At 38.4% G+C, this 19,374-nt stretch overlaps 1 protein-coding gene across 4 annotated transcripts in view; it reads left to right on the top strand.

Annotated features, from left to right (window-relative positions):
- LOC135196912 (CBY1-interacting BAR domain-containing protein 1-like) overlaps positions 1-19,374 on the top strand; it is a 206,939-nt gene that overhangs the window by 38,879 nt on the left and 148,686 nt on the right. For all 4 annotated transcript variants that reach the window (XM_064223735.1, XM_064223733.1, XM_064223732.1 and 1 more), the window contains exon 3: positions 10,697-10,824. In XM_064223735.1, the coding sequence (XP_064079805.1) occupies positions 10,697-10,824 (128 nt within the window). The remainder of the gene's footprint in view (positions 1-10,696; positions 10,825-19,374) is intronic.

Below are 19,374 nucleotides of genomic sequence, written 5' to 3'. Positions count from 1 at the left end.
AAGACTCTTCAATGGGGGAGGGAGGGAAAACAAGAAAGAAGAAGAGAAAACAGGAGACGAAGAGTAGATTACGTGAGTATTCTGCATTTATTTTATATTTATTTTTATATTTATTACAATTTTTTATATATCCGTATCTATGCATGATAAAATAATAAGACATTTCATTGTATGCGAAAAGAGAAGTGTCACCTGCATTCCTTTTATTTATGTTTTGGTACCAGAATCGAAAAATGTAATAAATATATTTTATATTTAAAATTTAAAATATAATATATATAATATATATATATATATATATATTATATATATATATATATATATATATATTGTATATATATATATATAGATATATATATATATATATATATATATATATATATATATATATATATATATGATATAGATATATATATATAGTTTTTTTTGTGGGGGGGGGTAAGCAAATTACTTACAGTATAGTAATATTCAATCATTATCTTCACTTTAAAACAAATTGCAAGTCTCTAGAACAATATCTCGATTTATGGTGAATTTTTGAAAAAAAAAATTTTATTCCGTCCGCGCGCCGATTCTCGGCCGAAAATCTCCGAAATGCGTAGGTCACATTCTCCTAATATTTGTGCCTTTTCATATTACGCTTTTTTTAGAGTTTTATGTATGGAAAATGTGCCCAAAATCATGCACAATATGACAAAAAATATTTGAAGGTTGTAGCATTTCTCATTTTTGAAATATTTGCATATAAAGTACGATAAATAGGAAAAAAACTACGATCGGTCAACTTTGACTCAACCAAAATGGTCGAAAAACGCATTTGTAACATAAAAATCTTACAGTCTAGTAATATTCAATCATTTATCTTCACTTTAAAATAAATAAATTGCAAGTCTCTAGAACAATATCTCGATTTATGGTGAATTTTTGGGAAAAAAAAATTTATTCCCTCCGCGCGCCGATTCTTGGCCGAAAATCTCCGAAATGCATAGGTCACATTCTCATAATATTTGTGCCTTTTCATATTACGCTTTTTTTAGAGTTTTATATATGAAAATGTGCTCAATATCATGCACAATATAACAAAAAATATTTGAAGGTTGTAGCATTTCTCATTTTTGAAATATTTGCATATAAAGTACGATAAGTAGGAAAAAATTACAATCGGTCAACTATGACTCAACCGAAATGGTCGGATAACGCATTTGTAACATAAAAATCTTACAGTCTAGTAATATTCAATCATTTATCTTCACTTTAAAACAAATTGCAAGTCTCTAAAACAATATTTTGATTTATGGTGAATTTTTGAAAAAAAATTATTTTTCGTCCGCGCGCCGATTCTCGGCAGCGAATCTCCCAAATGCATAGGTCACATTCTCCTAATATTTGTGCCTTTTCATATTACGCTTTTTTTAGAGTTTTATATATGAAAATGTGCGCAAAAACATGCACAATATAACAAAAAATATTTGAAGGTTGTAGCATTTCTCATTTTTTTTATATTTGCATATAAAAAAATTTTAAACAAAAATTCGACATTTGGTCAAATTTAACTCGTCCGAAATGGTCAAAAACTGCATTTGTAAGCTAAAACTCTTACAGTATCGTAATATTCCATCATTTACCTTCATTTTGAAACAATTTGCAAGTCTCTATAACAATATTTCGATTTATGGTGAATTTAAAAAAAAATATTTTTTTACGTCCGCGCGCTACGAATTCATGCATCATTTTGTGATAATATTTTCTCTGTGTTGCTTTTATCGTTTTACAATGTGTTATATACCAAAATGATCGCAATTTAGTGTACATTACAACGAAAAAAAGTAACTTGTTACCTTTAACCGTTTTGTGCACAGCACGATTTGAATACAATTATATATGAAATTTTGTTTTTGCGTTATCATATATCGCATTATTTATATATGATAATGATAATTTTTTTCATTTCTGATGGTTGCATACTAAACTTCAAGCAATGACAAAAAAGGAGCCAAAAATGAACTCTTAATCTTGAAAACTAAGCGCGCTGTGATTTTTTGAAAAAAATATTTTTCCGCTTCCGCGCTCACTCCGAAACCCCTCCGGCATACGGGAGTCAATTTTTTATTTACCGCTCCGGCGTAAGAGGGTTAACCTTACAGGTGTTTGTTTTTACCTTCTTAATTATCTGTACTGTCCCTCAAGCTTGGTGTTTTAGCATTCTCTGGTACTATTTCACAGGGCGACACAGGTTAAGCCCAGAAAAGGGATTTTGACGAAGGAAAAATCTATTTCTGGGCAACGACCTGTGTCGCCCTGTGAAACCCCACCCTGTAGTTAGATTGTCCTCACCCAGCTTACCCCAAGCTGGAGGCTATCTTCAGGAATGACGTCATAGGCGTCGGAGGCGCTCACGGTAGTAGTAGAGGGTACCGGGAGCTGTAGCACGGCTCCCCCGTAGTTGGGGGTTTTGTCGAAGGAAGAAGCTAAATGGCAAGGGACCTCTGGTAGTGATTCCACTCGCTCCTTTACTATACCGACACTTCTATTAGAGGTGAGTGAGCCATTTATCTTGGCATTATATTGTTTCTTTTTTCTCTAGGATGAATAGCAATATTTATACCTAAGAAATAGTATCAAAGGAACCATTTCACAGGGCGACACAGGTCGTTGCCCAGAAATAGATTTTTCCTTCGTCAAAATCCCTTTTTGTGCTTTCATGGCTTGATTTACTGTATAGTATTTTATTACAAGTTTAGTTGACTCAAAATATGATTATCATACATATCATAATAGTACATAAGAGAATGTTTTATGACTATATTGATATTTCATTATTGCTCTCTCTCTCTCTCTATCTCTCTCTCTCTCTCTCTCTTCTCTCTTCTCTCTCTCTCTCTCTCTCTCTCTCCTCTCTCTCTCTCTCTCTCTCTCTCTCTCTCCCCTGTTCGCAGTATTTTTCATACTAATTGCTGTATTTTCACATAATTTTCATGACTAAATGCACTTTTGTTGATAAAACTATTAAAATACTCTTGTATAAGCATTTTAGAGGTTTTTTGTGTTTGATCTATGAAAAAGACAGTTCTAAGCATTTTTATATGGGTTTTAAATATTCTAGGATTTTAGCTATTTGTGGGGATTGAGGTCCACATCTTATGAATACAGTGGACCCCCGTATTCGCGTTCTCCGTATTCGCGGACTCACACATTCACGGATTTCTCACGGGAACGTTTCCCTGCATTATTTGCGGAAAATTCGCACATTCACGGTATTTTTCTATGAGAAATATCCACAAATTCCTGGTTTTTTTATCAATTTCATCATAAAATGCACTTTTTGTGATAAAACTATTAAAGAAACCAAGTATGAACATTTTTAGTGGGTTTTTCTTGAATTTTAACTAGCAAAATAGGCTTTTTTTAGCGTTTTTATAGGGGTTCCAAACATTCGCGGGTTCTAACTATTCATGGGGGTCTGGTACGCATCCCCGCAAATACGGGGGGACCACTGTACCAGGGGTCAACATTGCTTGTTGTAGTACAGTATGTACATATCCTTTAATGAAATGTGGAAAAGTTATATATGTATGTAAAAATAAACTAAAACAAGCTCTTGCAAGTTAACCAACACCAGCAAATGAGTAAGTGCGTACATATGGACGTACCCTACATACATGAATGCTTTTATATTTTGGTTTGTAAAAATAAAAATTGAGAAAATACAGTAAAAATATACATGAGAATAGCATGAAATATAGATTAAAATAAAAATCATAAGTGTAACAACATGAAACAAATTAAGCTTTAGCAAGTACAATTATGCCAACAAATGAATGTGTGCATACTTATTGCCACATACACATGATTGTATCTATCTTTTGAGTTGTAGAAATATAATAAGAAAATATAGTAAAAATATAAATGAGAATATGAAGTGTAAAATATAAATTTAAAAAATCAGAAGTGTAACAACGTGAAACAAAACAAGCTTTAGCAAGTCAGACCTCTTCCTATCCCTCTTCACCCATCCTACACTGCATCCCCACCCCCTCCCAGACACTTCCACCCACCTTCCAAAACAACCCCTTCTTTAAGTTGGTTCCTCTACACAGCCTTACTGCTCCCCCTCTCCCTTGGAGCCCAGTCATCCCCCCCCCACCTTCAAAACTTCTTTAGGCCTCCCCCACCCCAAAACCCTTTTGCAGTCTGTTTATGTGTGTGAGCAGTGTCACCAACATTTTTTGAGGCTGTGCAAGCATTGCCACCGATACTAACAGAGGCGCTGATAACAAAATCTTGCCGATTTTTTATTATTGTCATGCCATTGGAACAGAATCCCCACCAATAACTGGGGACTGTCCTGTGCAGTATCACATATCTTTGGGGTCTTGGTCTGTGGTCTTGATGTTTTGGATAATTGAAGGTGACATAAACAACCAAATTAAGAAACAGCTGTTTTCCAATGTCACCTACCTTAACTGTTGCACATTTATTACAAGTTTTGTTAAAGTTGCCAACTTGTTGAAACTTGTCAATTCTCAATGGTAACCTTAGTAAATAAACTTAAGTTTATTTACTAAGAATTACATAGGAAAGTATACCACTAGATTTAAGCTGCAAGCTATTGCTGAAGAAATTAATAATGGTCAGGCAGCAAAACGTTTTGGAATAGGTGAAAGTAACATCTGAAAATGACGAAATTATCACCTTTACTTCAATTAAAATTTAATGCATTTATAAGTAGAGTAATTTTTACATTTAAATCCAACTTTGTTCATTTACAAGGAAAATGTATCTCCGAAGTATGTATCATCTAGCTAATAATGGCAATGAGGATGTCAGTAGTACATTCAGTAGGCTGATAATTTTGAGAATGTCATTGCTATCAGAATGCAGATGGGTCATGATCTCAATGTTTATATTGTACAATAAGGTGATAATACATGCCATATACAGTAAATTAGATGTAGTGAGCGAAACAAGCTTCATTAATAAATTTCTTATCATTATTTGAATTTTAGCTGTGTTCCTTGACTTTTGCAAACAGTTACCTCCATCCACAAAATACTTTGGATTTTGAGAGCTTTTCAGATCATAGAATTACGGATAAGTGATTGTAAGCCTGTTTACGTATTTATGAACTCAGTAGTGTGAAACTGTATAAACCTGATTTTTCCAGGTCCCAAGCAGCTCGCATTCTCATGATTGGAGCCACTTATCTCTAAGGGCTTGAGCTGTTCATGTTCAGAAAAATCAAAGCTGTTTATGTTCTCAATATTTGAAGCACTTGTCCCCAAAGGACAATTGCTATATCCTCAGGAAAAAGTCTCACCAGTAAGAGGACCCAGCAGGTATCCTACAAGAGACCTATGTTGTACCTTTCCTGAGGATAATACATAGTCTTCATGTTGCTTAGTACCAAGGCGAGTCAATTTAGGATTTGGAAGGGTTTCCAGAAAAACTAGTCATCCAGTAATCCAGGGTTAAATAGTAAGTCACAAATTATCATATACTTCAAACTAAGACATCTGTTCAGGATTTATAGCTTAGGAAATAAGTTTCCTTTGTGTTGAATACTTCAGACAATTTAAGCAATATACTGTCATTAGGTGAGAATTGCTGGAACTTTAAAAGTGACTTGAAGAAAAGTGATTCATCAGCCTCTCCTCTGTCTCCAAAATATTTGGATGTGGCCTCAGATCTTTGAGTTCCTCTTAATACCTTCAAAAGGAAGAGAGCTTATTTACCTAAATTATGAAAAACTTCTACTATCACAGTTAATCAGCCTTCCTCTGATCCAGGGGCTCCTATTCTCTTATCATACTTAAAAATACACTTAACTCAAACGAACCGGACCAAGTCCAGTGCGTAGCGGAGTGTAGTAACTCAGCAATACGTTAAGGTTAGCAGGGACCCACTGTATGTTCCGGTCCACTCTACTGAGTGGACTAACACCTTTCCGCTGGATGCCAGGACTCCGGTCAGGAAAGGAGCCCTAGTAAGGTGGGAAAGAGCGAGAAGACATACAGGCTCGAGCGAACACGGAGCGACAAGGAAGCAACGGATGGGGGGAAAGGCCAGTACCCTCCACCACGTTACCACCCGGCCGGACCGAGAAGCCGGAGAGGTCGAGTCCAGTCTGGGTCTGTCCCGTCTCCCTGACCCCTCCGCCTGGAGGGAGAGAGGGAAGCAGGCTCGGGTATGTGGAGCGAGCATGGGCAGACCGACCCACCCTCCCCCGACTCTATGGAAGAGCGGGAGAGGGGGGAAAGTGACTGGGCAGGCGTCTGGCTGTCTCGTGATCGCGTAGTGACCACGAGGCGGTAAGACCAAAACAAGACAACTAAGCCTAGGACACACCAACTGATCAGAGAGATGCTATCGGGAAGCAACTGAGCTGAAAAGCAGTGGCATATAGGCCCACTGGGCCAAAACCAGCTGATCAGAGAGAAGCTATAGGGAAGCAACCGAACTGATGAGCGGTAGAATAGGCTCAATGAGCCAGGACCTAGGCTAAGCCAGACGCCTAACTAACCTAACCATAACAAAATACATGGTACAATAAATAAAATTAAAAGAAAGAAAACAATATAGTAGGAGAAAAAATTCCAGGAGTGTACGACTAACCCGAAGGAAAGCCTACCACTCAAAGCTAGTCAGAGGCCGATACTAAGAGCCGGGACTAGGGTCTGGAAGGAAGAAGCCTACATAAGGTAAAAGACATGCATGCATGACAAACCTGAGTAGACAGTACCCTAAGTAAAACGGATAATTAATATAGAACGTACACAGACAAGGGGATGTTCTAGGTATGGGAGACCAAGAACGAATCCACCACGAGGCAGAACTATGCTGCCATGCTTCCGACCCAGAGTTCGTATTTATACCTAAAAAACGGCAAATACTGACTCAGGGCCGGAAAAAAGCAACTAACCATAAATACTGAGTACTTAACTTAGCTGCTGCGATAGCTGCACGCTCCATTATAGATAAATCCAACGAAAGGGCACAAAAAACACAGAGAGAAAAATAGCACGTGTGACTCGTGTGCGCTAACTGAAAAGGATGGCCACCAGAGGCGCAGCAGTCGGCAGCATGGGATGGAGTAGTAGTAGTACGAGCTGCTCACTCTGTGGGTCGGCTCTCCTCATGGAGGGTTTTTGTAGTGGGAGATTTCTATTGGCATTTGGCTCGTGGTAGTGGTCTCACTCGCCTAGTGTTCATACCGACACCCTCTTGGAGGGTGAGCGAGTCAGTTACACTGACCTTTTTCTTTATTTTATTTATTCTCTGGTATGTGTTAGTACATTTACCCTAGAAATAATAGATTAAAGGATATTTCGCTGGCGACACGAGCCAATCGCCCAGAAATAGATTTTTCCTTACGTCAAAATCCCTTTTTTAACTCGGGTTTGGATGAGCTCCACTTAGTGTAAGCCATTGAATCTCCACATAGTCCATTAGCAGGTTAGAATGAAGGCTGTGTGGAGTAAAAAGCACTAGGTTAGATTTGTAACATCTTCAACCTGTAAAATGGTCATAAGACCAAGAAAGTTGTTTCCTTCTCAAACAAAAAGGCAATAGTATATACATACATAGTGGCATTGCTGAATCTTCTTGAATAGAAATAAATCAACCTCACCATCATCACCCACTTCATTGCACCATGCGAGCCCTCTCTATTTCAGAAAGTTTGGTTTCATGCGTTTTAAGCAATCTTGCATTTTATGACTTAGTTTTAAGTGCAGTACTGGATTATGGGGACACTTGTTTTGCATCCTGATAATTACAACATTTAGGACATTTCTGCATTTGGTTGGATTGCCTGTCCATTTCATATATACGTAGTAAACGAAGGCTTACTATGAATTCAGATGGCTTTTGATGTTTTGAAGCAATGCATTATTTGTTCTGTTTTACTTTTTTTATGGCATTTCTCTCATTATTTGGCTTACATTATTAACCCTCTTACGCCAAAGCGGTAAAAAAAAATTGTCTCCCGTGTGCCGGAGGTGTTTCAGAGTGAGCGCGGAAGCGGAAAAAATATTTTTTTCAAAAAATCACAGCGCGCTTAGTTTTCAAGATTAAGAGTTCATTTTTGGCTCCTTTTTTTGTCATTGGCTGAAGTTTAGTATGCAACCATCAGAAATGAAAAAAATTATCATTATCATATACAGCTACTATCCGACTTACAACCTGCTCGACATACGACCACTCGTACATACAACCTCACTTCAGACAGTTGACCATTGAGTTACTTGGCACTGCGCCATCTCATGAGAACTCTCATCACTCAGGCATGAGAACTCTCATCACTCAGGCAGCATCAGTTTGAGTTACCCTGCCCTATCTGCAGCATCATTTGGTATTAACTGTACTGTAGACTGAATTGCAAACCAATTTACGTAAGAATCGACTTCTGACATGCAAGCAAGAACCTAACCCCATTGTAACTCAATGCCTGATTGTACGTAATATATACTATTACATAAATGATTAAAATGTATTAGTAGAAGTACATTATAATGTATTAGTAGAAGTACATTATGGTAAAAAGATTGAAATAATGATTGTACATTACATTACAGTACTAAGTAGGCACTTATATAGCAAAGGTTTGATAGTATACCCTACCCAGTATGTTGGCCACTTTCTAAGGTTTGACTTACATCCATTCTGACTTACAACCAGTGGGTCGGAACCAAACTTGGTTGTCAGTAGGATAGTACCTGTATAAATAATGCGATATATGATAATGCAAAAACGAAATTTCATATATAATTGTATTCAAATCATGCTGTGCGCAAAACGGTTAAAGGTAACAAGTTACTTTTTTTTCGTTGTAATGTACACTACATTGTGATCATTTTGGTATATAACAGATTGTAAAACGATAAAAGCAACACAGAGAAAATATTATCACAAAATAATGCATGAATTCGTAACGCACGAACGTAAACAAATATTTTTTTCAAAAATTCACCATAAATCTAAATATTGTCCTAAAGACTTCCAATTTCTTTCAAAAGGAAGACAAATGATTGAATATTACTATACTGTAAGAGTATTAGCTTACAATTGCAGTTTTCGACCATATCTGACGAGTTAAAGCTGACAGAATGTCGTATTTTTGTATATATATATTTTTTATATGCAATTATTTCGGAAATAAGAAAAGCTACAACCTTCAAATATTTTTGTTTTATTCTACATGAAATTGCACACATTTTCATATATAAAACTCTATGAAAAGCCTAATATGAAACAGAGCAAATACTCCGAGAATGGGACGTACGCATTTCGGAGATTTGTGGCGGAGAATCTGCGTGCGGAGGGAAGGAAAGATTTTTTTTTAAATTCACCATAAATCTAAATATTTTGCTAGAGACTTCAAATTTGTTTCAAGATGAAGATAAATGACTGAATATTACTAGAATGTAAGAGTTTTAGCTTACAATTGCGTTTTTCGACCATTTCGGTAGAGTCAAATTTGACCGAACGTGGTTTTTTTTCCATTTATCGTGATTTATATGCAAATATTTCAAAAATGAGAAAAGCTACAACCTTCAATTATTTTTTATTGTATTCTACATGAAATTGCGCACATTTTCATATATAAAACTTTCTGTAACAGCTAATTTAAAATGGTGCAAACATTACCACAATTGCACGTATGATTTTTTCGGAAGAGTTACCGTGCGGACGTAAAGAAAATGTTATTTTTTTCATAAATTCACCATAAATCAAAATATTGTGCTAGAGACTTCCAATTTGTTGCAAAATGAAGGTAAATGCTTGAATATTACTAGAATATAAGCGTTTTAGCTTACAATTGCGTTTTTCGACCATATCGGTAGAGTCAAAGTTGACCGAAGGTTGAAATTTTGGCAATTATCGTTATTTATATGAAAATATCTCAAAACTGATAAAAGCTACAATCATGAGTATTTTATTGTTGTATTCTACATAAAAATGCGCACATTTTCATATATAATACTTCATGTAATGGCTAATTTACAATGGTACAAAAATTATGTCGAAGTGACGAAATAATTTCCGAGATGTGTCACAGATACTTTTTAGTGCGGCAAGAAAGAAATTTGCGCTTGCTCGCCTGCGTAACGATCGTAAACAAAACAATACCTTGATCCGTGAACTCCCAGCATCCCCCAAGGCGCGTGATTCAAAAGTTTTAGGCTGGTAGGCCTATAAGTATTTTTCCGCGAATTTAAAAAAAAACTTTTGTAAGTCGACGTAAAATACTTCCAGTTGGCACACGGGAGACAAAAAATGTCGACGTAAAATACGTCCAGTCGGCGTAAGAGGGTTAAGAGCAAATGTGAAGCCCACTCCAAAGTGTAGGCTACTTATATGATAAATATAATTTCAAGTAATATCATTACCTTTAATATTCTTATGTAATTGCTATAAATTAGTGATCGAAGGTCACTGCATCACCTTTCAAGATCCCGAGTACCCTCTCAAAGGATCTGTTCTTGGGAGATGAAAATTGGCCCAAGGTTAAGTAACAGAAGCTGGACGGCTAGGCAGGAGAAATGAAAGGGAACAGAGAAAATGTATTAGGGAGAAAGCATATTGTCATGCAAGGTATACATTGTAAGTGGCACTCCTTGCAGAGAATTTCTTTCACCATTTTTTAATACTGAAAAATAGAGGTAATAATTGAATCTTTTCCTTTTCATACTAATGGCTTCGAGATAAGGGAGACGAGTTATCAAAAGTTTTGAGTGACTACGGAGAATTTGAGACACTGAACAAGAGCCTAAGATCTGCTTTGTGTGAAGTTGGCGATACTCTAGCTGCAGTTCAGGATTATCGGTAAGTTATATCCTTTCCATTAATTTTGTAGTTGAAGTAAGAAAAAGAACTTTTAAGGAAAGTAAAAAATATGCTCAAGTTTGTTGAGTCAATAATGAGAGGCTTTAAAATTTTATTTTTGAATAGTACTTATGTAAGAATGTATAGTATACACAGATATTTCTATATAACTCTACAGTAATACCTCAATCATATGCAAGGTTTGGTTCCAGACCCCCTCGCGCAAGTCAAATTTTCAGGTAAGTTTGGCAAGGTCTCTAAAAATGCTAGTAAATGCTTATTTCTAGAGTTAGAACACTAAATAAAACTAATCATGCTCCACAAGTATTATGCTAACTTTTAAGTAAAATTAAAGTTACTGTAATTTCATTTAAAAGTTAGCTTAATACATTACTCAAAAAAAGAAAAAAATGGTTGGTAAAAATATATGTGTGAAGATTACATTTACAGTTTCTCTCTTTTTATCCCCTTCCATCCAATCTATTTTTGGAAGTCATCTCAACTTTATTCAGTATCTTTGTCTGTTCTGAAATTCTTTTCCATGAACAAACAATATTTTTTATTCGGACAATTACAACTCTTAGCTGTTTGTTAATTGTTTAGAAATCTGCATTGACAGTTCTAGACGGTGACTGTAAAGTTAGATCAATTAAAATTTATCTGCTGCTGCTAACAGAGAGAGAGAGAGAGAGAGAGAGAGAAGAGAGAGAGAGAGACGATGAGAGGGAGAGAAGAGAGAGAGAGAGAGAGAGAGCTCTGGCTTTGATCTTCTCTTTGAGTTAAACAAATGACAGGAAGATATTTTCATACAAATTTTGTACGTAATTACAGTTATACATACGTATTATTATTATTATTATTATTATTATTATTATTATTATTATTATTATTATTATTATTATTTTATTATTATTATTGATGAAGACCCTCTTTGAAGCAAATTCTGTTGAATAAAATGGCAAAATTAAGCAAATTGGTCATATAGTATATTGTCTTTTCTATTTTTCTCATTAATTGCTTCTCTGAAGCAATCTAAATTATGCAGAATGTGTGTTTTTTTTTTTTTTTATTAAAACAGGATTTTGCTGTCATAAACTGGTATAGAGGGATGACAGATCTCATGTCCAGGTCAAGGAGGGGTTGTTGTTGGTGTTGCTATTATTCCATATGCGAGGTCAATGTCAGGCTGGGGTTGTTATCACACATACACTCACCCTTTCATAGTATAAAACTGGTTCAAGTGTCAATTTGAAGCTGAATACAAGTATACTTTATTATAGTGTTCAAAAAATAAAAATGAGTCAAAATGGAAGTTGAAAGTTTTCCAAAACTTTTCCATGGATGACATCATTTGTTGTCACCAGAATCTCAAGGGTTGAGGATAGAATAACATAATGGCATCATTAGAATCTCAGAGGTTTAACTCAAAGCTTACATAAAATGATGAAATAGTATACAGTATTGTGCAATAAATGATGTATGTACAGTCCACCTTTGTCTCTTCTTTATCATGAGAGTTTTGTGGAAAAATTTTTTTAGTACAAACTCTGGCAGCGACTGGAAATCTAGTATCATTTTCTTTTTACTCTCACGTAGCATTTCAGGTTGAGATCTTGTTATTGCATTAAATACATTGCATTTTCTAATATGTATAGTACATATATTGTATGTAAGCAACTTACCATGTAATTACACAGCTATACTTTCTACTTGCTCAGCAGCTAAAATTTGAAGTGCGTAGTAGCAATTCAATTGTTTTCTTGTGTAGGTTACTATCCTACCCACTATTGGGATCAATAGGAACTAAACAGAGGAGCTTCTTTTCTGCCGGCGTTCGACGTAACCTCAGATGTTTGTGGCAGCTTTCTTTGGAGTTTTGCTTTGCCTTTTTCTGGATTAGGTGACATAAAATATCTTTGGTAGCTTTTCAGCTGAGTTTAGTGAGTTACACAATTCCTTTCATTATCAATATGTTCTATTCAAGTTCTTCCGGTGTTAGGTATTGTGGGAAGGTTGCAAGACTGTTACGAACCCCGAGAGAGAGGTCCGCTCCAAGTTTGATATTATTATAAACAAAAAGAATTCAACACCAACAGTTGAAACTGGGGATACGAATATAGAAAGATACACAAACACAACAAAGGTTTATTTACAAACTTACTAACAAAGAGAAATGCAGAACGGTTTCTCCTATTTACATACCACAAGTAAAATCTTATAGTGCGAGAACTGGGGAACGGTGAGGTAATGCAAGTACTTGCTGGCCAGTTTTGCGCTGTCGGAGATCTATGCTCGAAGCGGAGGCTTCACAAAAGGAGAACTGTAATTGCAGACGTCTTCTTGACTCTGCATTGCAGAAAACAATGTTTACTCTTGATACTTGAAGGGCAGGAACTACTCAAAACCTCTTGTAGAACGTTTCTTCTCTGAAGTCTTGCTCTACGTCAAAATGCCTGTCGTCCACTCCAACTGGACGACTTGACCAGAATTCGACCACTCTCTCGAGCGCCTTTTCCTCTCTGATCCTTTGTTGTTCCTTCTTCTCGTATCTCTCTCTGATGATCTCTGATCTCTGCTGCTGAGCTCTCACTGAAGATCTGATCTGCAAATTTATACGGTGACCTGGGGGCAAGGCCTACGGGGGCGGAGCATGAACGTCACAGACTCCCGAGATGTCCAGAACGTCTTAGAAGAATCATGACGAAGTATTGCATCATATTTCGCTGCATTTTCTGACGACGTGACGGCGCGTGTCCTTTCCACAACACTCCTGCCGATTCTAGAACCATCATGAGAACAGGCACCTCCAACACATGCGTAAAACCCTCTGTGCTGCAGAACTTCTCAAAGAAGATGCTCTTTCCTTTCCTTTATCTTATCATTCGTCGCTATGAAGCGCTTACCATGACAAAGACCCGAATGACAAAGATAACATACAATATTCATACAATTTGCTCTAAATGTAGAGGAAAAGACTGCTCTAAGAAGCTTACTTGTGAAGAATGTATAGGCTGGGATGAGAAACAGTCTCAGAATTTGAGGTCTCTTTTAAATAAGTTAGGCAGGGATAGAAAGAGGAAGTCGGCTTTTAGAGTTGAGCTTAGGGCTCAAAGCTTAGAACCTGATGTTAACATTTTTGTGATTGACTGTAACATTCCTCCTTTCCCAGCTTTGGCAGAATCCCCCAGCCTTAGTCCTCTCAATATATTACCATCAACTCCTGTGCCTAGCTCCATTGCTTCTGAACCCAATGCCATTGGCAGCCTCGAGTGTAAGTTTGATCGCAAACTTGACCTTGTGGTCAACACAATGTCTAAGTTAGGAAAGTCAGTTAAGGTCTTAATGGATCAAATGCACAGTATAGTGCAAGTGCCAGTGAAGGAGGTGGCTGTCCATCCTGCTGCCTCTTCCAGACAAAAGTCCCTGTCACACACTCCTGAACCTGGGAGGAGACATACCAGAGTTCCAAAGGAGGTTGATGGGGTTTGCCCACCAGCGGTCACTCCCTCTTACGATTCTGTAGCTTATGATTCAGACAGCTGATGGAAAGGCATCGGTGTCACTGCGCATCAGCTTTCCTTGGAGTCGTAGATTTCTAGCCCCAAAAAGGGACATTTTTAGTGCTTTCCAGGCAAGGCTCTTCCTACTAAGAGACATCACATTGGTGAGCTCTCTCCTATTGCTACAAAGCAGACCAGGGAGCCCTCATCCAGCCAGTAACCAGGTTGTAGTTCATGGCACAGCCTGGCGCATTATCATTCAGAGCACCAGGTTTTGGCTCCTAAGTGCCCCTCCAAGATTCGCTCATCAGTTTCTTCCAGGTGCCTGCACGAGCACCCAGTGTATTCACGCACATTCTAGCACCTCTCTCCACTTGGCTACACCTGCTAAGCATCAATGTATGCATGTACCTAGACGACTGTTTACTCTTTTCATCATGGCAAGAACAGTGCAGTAAGGGTCTACAGTTGACTCTTCACCTGGCCCAGAATCTAAGGCTTTTAATCAGCCTGGGGAAATCTCTGTTAACCCTGACTCAGGAGAGTCTATATTTGGGGATGAGGATAGACTCTCTTGAATTTTTGGGTTTTCCATCCCCAAAGAGGATAGAACCCTGCCTTCAGTCAGTACAAGATCTCCTTGCGCTCAAGTTGTGTTCAGCAGTTGGTGGATGAGTCTGGACCCCTCTCATCCATCAAGTAGTTGTGAAATTAGGAAGGCTACACATGAGACATCTTCAGTTCTTCCTAAGAGCAAGCTGGAACAGAAAGGAGCAACTGGGTTCAGCGACATTCCCCATTATGAAGGAAATAGAAGCGGACCTTATGTGGTGGACTTCCAAAAGCAGAATTTTAGACAGGAAGTCTCTATACCTCGTGAACCCAAAACTCTCCTTCTATGCAGATGCCTCAGACTGAGGCAACTTGCAGCTTCCAGGGCTTGGTCCCAGGAGCAACAAGATCTCCACATAAATGTCAAAGAAACTGACTGCGATTCATGTGGGATTAATGAGATTTGTAAAGACAGTCATAGACAAGACCATGGTAGTGCATTTCAACAACACCATAGCGCTTTTCTATGCAAAGGCATTGTTACTCTGAGCAAATCAGAAACTGGTCAAAATTGTCATGCAACTTATTCAAGGGAGGATGAATGTCTTCGCAGACGAGTTAAGTCGGCGAGGACAAGTCCTTCCGACAGAGTGGATACTAAACTTGGCTGTGTGAGACAGCCTTTGGAAATTGTGGAGCAGGCAGGTGGTGGACCTATTCACCTCATAAAATAAACCATCGCCTTCCTCTATTCTGTTCACCAATTCCAGACCCTCAGGCATGGGCAACGGATGCATTACTTATGAACTGGTCAGACATGGACCTTTACACCTTACTCCCTTCCACCATGGTGAGGGAGGTCATCAACAAATTCCTGTCACACCAAAACCTAACAATGTCCTTGATAGCCCTTTTTTGGCCTCACAAGGAGTGGTTCCCAGACCTTTTGAGGCTTTTAGTGGATTTTCCCAGGCTGCTACCTCAAAATATCTATTTATTCAAACAGCCCCACCTTTGGAAAGTCCATCGAGGTTATCTGCTCTGGCTCTGACAGGCTTCAAACTGTCCTGAAGCTTGTCAGAGCAAAGGGATTTTCAAGGCAAGCTGCAGAAGCTATTTCAAAATGTAGATGGTGGTCCTCCAACTGAGTACATATATCAGTCCAGGTGGGCAGTCTTCCACAGGTGGTGTAGCAGCAGTAACATCTCTTTTAATAAAACCACTGTAGCTCAGATAGCAAACTTTCTTTTTTTCCTAAGGACCGTCAAGGGGCTCTCTGCATCTACCATCAAAGGATATAAGGCAATTTGCAGTCTGATTTTAAGTATAGGGGTATTAATTTGGCCTGGAACCAAGCTTTGAGTGATCTTATTAAGTTTTTTGAGACCTCCAAACAGGTTAGAGATGTCTCAGTATCCTGGAACTTAGACGTAGTGCTCAAGTGGTTGACAGGCCCAGCCTATCAGCCTTTCTGTTCCACTTCCCTCAAGAATCTTCCAAAGAATACTTTCTCTTAGTCTTGGCCACCATCAAACTCGTATACAAGATTCAAGCCATTGACAAACATATCGATTTCACTCAAAGAGTTGCTGTTTGTAATTTCATGCTATGTTTCCTGGCAAAGAACGAGTCCCCTTCCAACCCCTGGCCATGCTTGTTCTCCATCAGAAACCTCATGGATATTCTAGGTCACATGAGGAAGAAAGGATCCTGTACCCAGTTGGGGCAGTTATAGGTGGACTTGGTTAATGGCGATCTAGTTTTATGGCGCTTGTTTAGTGCCATAAAATCTGTGATTTATGGTGCCATAACATACCTAACAGAGGTGCCATTAACCGGTTATCAGCACAGTGCCAGAAATTTCAGATTCTCAGTTAATGGGGGTTTTTGCTTATCAGCACTCTGCCGAGAATGGAACCACTGCTGATAACTGGGGAGTGCCTGTATATATCAACATGACTACAAGGGATGAGAGGCCTTGCCAGTAACCTCTGGTGCTCCGTCAGGAATCCCTCACGGGATGTAAAACTTTTTGTTCTGAAAAGGCACCTAAGTCACTGTGCAGTCTTAGTCTTAAGATAATATACTATCTGCTGAACTGACTAAAACAATGTATTACATCTATTTCTTTAATTGCCAAGTTAAAGAACAAAAATGGGGATGATTTTCTAAGCTTACTGTAGAGTCAATAAGTGCATGTTCTACGAGCTTGGCTAGTTGTTTTGCAGCATGTTTAAACATCTGAGCATCAATTGAAGAAGGGGATGAATTGAGGGAGGCAAGATCCCTTGTTGCATTTTCAGCCATTAGGGTCGCCTTATCTCGGCAAGCTTTTGTATCGGTTATCTCCCATGTAACTGAACCATTTGGTATAATTTTTTCTGAGGAACCTTATTGTGAACGCACATTCGCAAATCCAAGAAAACACGTTGTCAATACTCAATGTGAGAATGCACAAAATCATGGCTGTCTCCACTTTGTATACTTTTAGGCATAATATGTCACTTTCAGCAATCATCCCGCCGACCTACAGAGTTTTTTTTGCTATGCACTATATAAAGGATATAGAAAAGGGATTTTGACAAAGGAAAAATCTATTTCTGGGGGAAGACCTGTGTCGTCCGGTGAAAAGTACCTGTAGCTCACTTTTCTAAGTATAAATAGATCCTAAATATACTACCAGAGAAAAAAGCTAGCATGGAATGCTGAAGTTACTACCCTCAGCTCGAACACCCAAGGGCGTCGGTATAAGCACTGGGGCGAATGGAAGCCACTTCTTACAGGACTTCTGCCAATTAGAGGATTCCTTTCAAAGTCCCTCCCACGGTGAGGGCCGTTACAAAGGCTACCCCTTCTACCTTCTGCTTGCTACTACTACTACTACTACCCACGCCCGGCATCTTCATTCCTGGAATAGACACCCAAGCTTGGATTGGCTAAAGGATGGGGAGAGAAAGAGGGACGGGTTCACCGGGCGACACAGGTCTTCCCCCAGAAATAGATTTTTCCTTTGTCAAAATCCCTTTTCTGGGTTCGACCTGTCTGCCGGTGAAAAACTATCGGAGAATTTCAATACAAGCTTGAAAGATTCCAGACAAAATGTAAAAAGGGATAATGAAACTTGAAGTTCACTAAAGAATAAATTTAATGAGCCGTAATAACAAAGGACACTTATCTGACTAATTAAAACTAGGACTTAAACTAGGGCTTGAAACTAGTAATAACGAAACAAAATAATGGAATGGTATCTAAAGCAATATGAATATACAAAGGAATATGTACAAAACAGGTAAGTGTTACACAAGATGGTCCCAAAGTTATATACAAGTCCAGCGACAGAATGGTAAACAAACCAGCCCGGCCCAGAGGAAGGAGGGTGGGTAGGGGATACGAGCGAGGCAGGTAGGAAGGAGAGAGAATCAAAGGAGAAAAGGACTGACCGAAGGGTCAAGGAAAAGAGTTTTTTAAAAATTCGGTCATTCGGGGGAGACTATGCTCCCTGCAGCCACTGTTGAGAATTTAAGGGCCTCTAGGTTTTTGAGATAGTGGCGTTTAAATACTGCCGGAGATTTCCAACCCGTATATTTCTTCAGGTCCTCGAAATTCATATTGTGAAAATAGTTAATCGAGGTAGCCACTGCTCGGATGTCATGGACGTGCAGAACTGAATCCGGGTTGGCGTGTTTAATAAAATAGAGGATTTGTTGTCTAATACCTTCCAGGGAAATCGTACCACCTTTCTCTGTAATAAAAAGGGGACCTGAAGACTTTTTGGAAGTCCTGGGCAGGTAGGATTTAAGGTTGACGACAGGGCACAATGATGTGTCTTGTGTAAGAGGAATAATTTTCCACGGAGCCCACCTGTTTTTTGGGTCCTCATTCTTAGCCAAGAATTTCCGATCCGGGGATAGTAGTACTTCACCCGACGGGAGGATTTCGACATGATCTGGGTTTCGAGAGAGAGCCGAGAGTTCAGATATTCTGGCACCTGAAGCCAGACTCATTAAGAATAAGGTTTTCCTGAGAAGGGTTATATATGAGCATGAATCATTATCAGTGTCTGAGGCTAATTTAAGTACATCATTCAAAAACCAGGAGACTGTATGAGGGTGGTCTACTGGTCTCAGGCGGGCACATGCTTGCGGGATTGAAGAGAAGTACGAATCTGACAAGTCAATACTAAAGCCAAGCTGAAAAATCTTCCTTAAGGCAGATTTGATTGTAGTAATGGTACTAGCAGCTAGGCCTTTCTCAAATAGAGTCCTAAAGAACGAAATTGCCAGATTTGTCGTGTTTTGGGCATCCGATTCTTTTAGGAAGATGGCCAATTTCTTCACTGTTGAATCATACTGTCTGAGCGTTGACTCTCTTTTATCTGATTCTATGAACAAGATGTTTAGTGGATCAATACTAGCGTCCTTTTGGGCCGCAAACTTCATGAAGTCCATGAAGTTAGGGCACTCAGAATTCTTGAGGAAGCTGACACAGTCCGAATTTG

This window comes from Macrobrachium nipponense, chromosome 18 (genome assembly GCF_015104395.2).
Source record: "Macrobrachium nipponense isolate FS-2020 chromosome 18, ASM1510439v2, whole genome shotgun sequence".
NCBI lineage: Eukaryota > Metazoa > Arthropoda > Malacostraca > Decapoda > Palaemonidae > Macrobrachium > Macrobrachium nipponense.
Note: the sequence above shows the minus strand (reverse complement) of the source record. Positions and strands in the feature narration are given on the sequence as shown.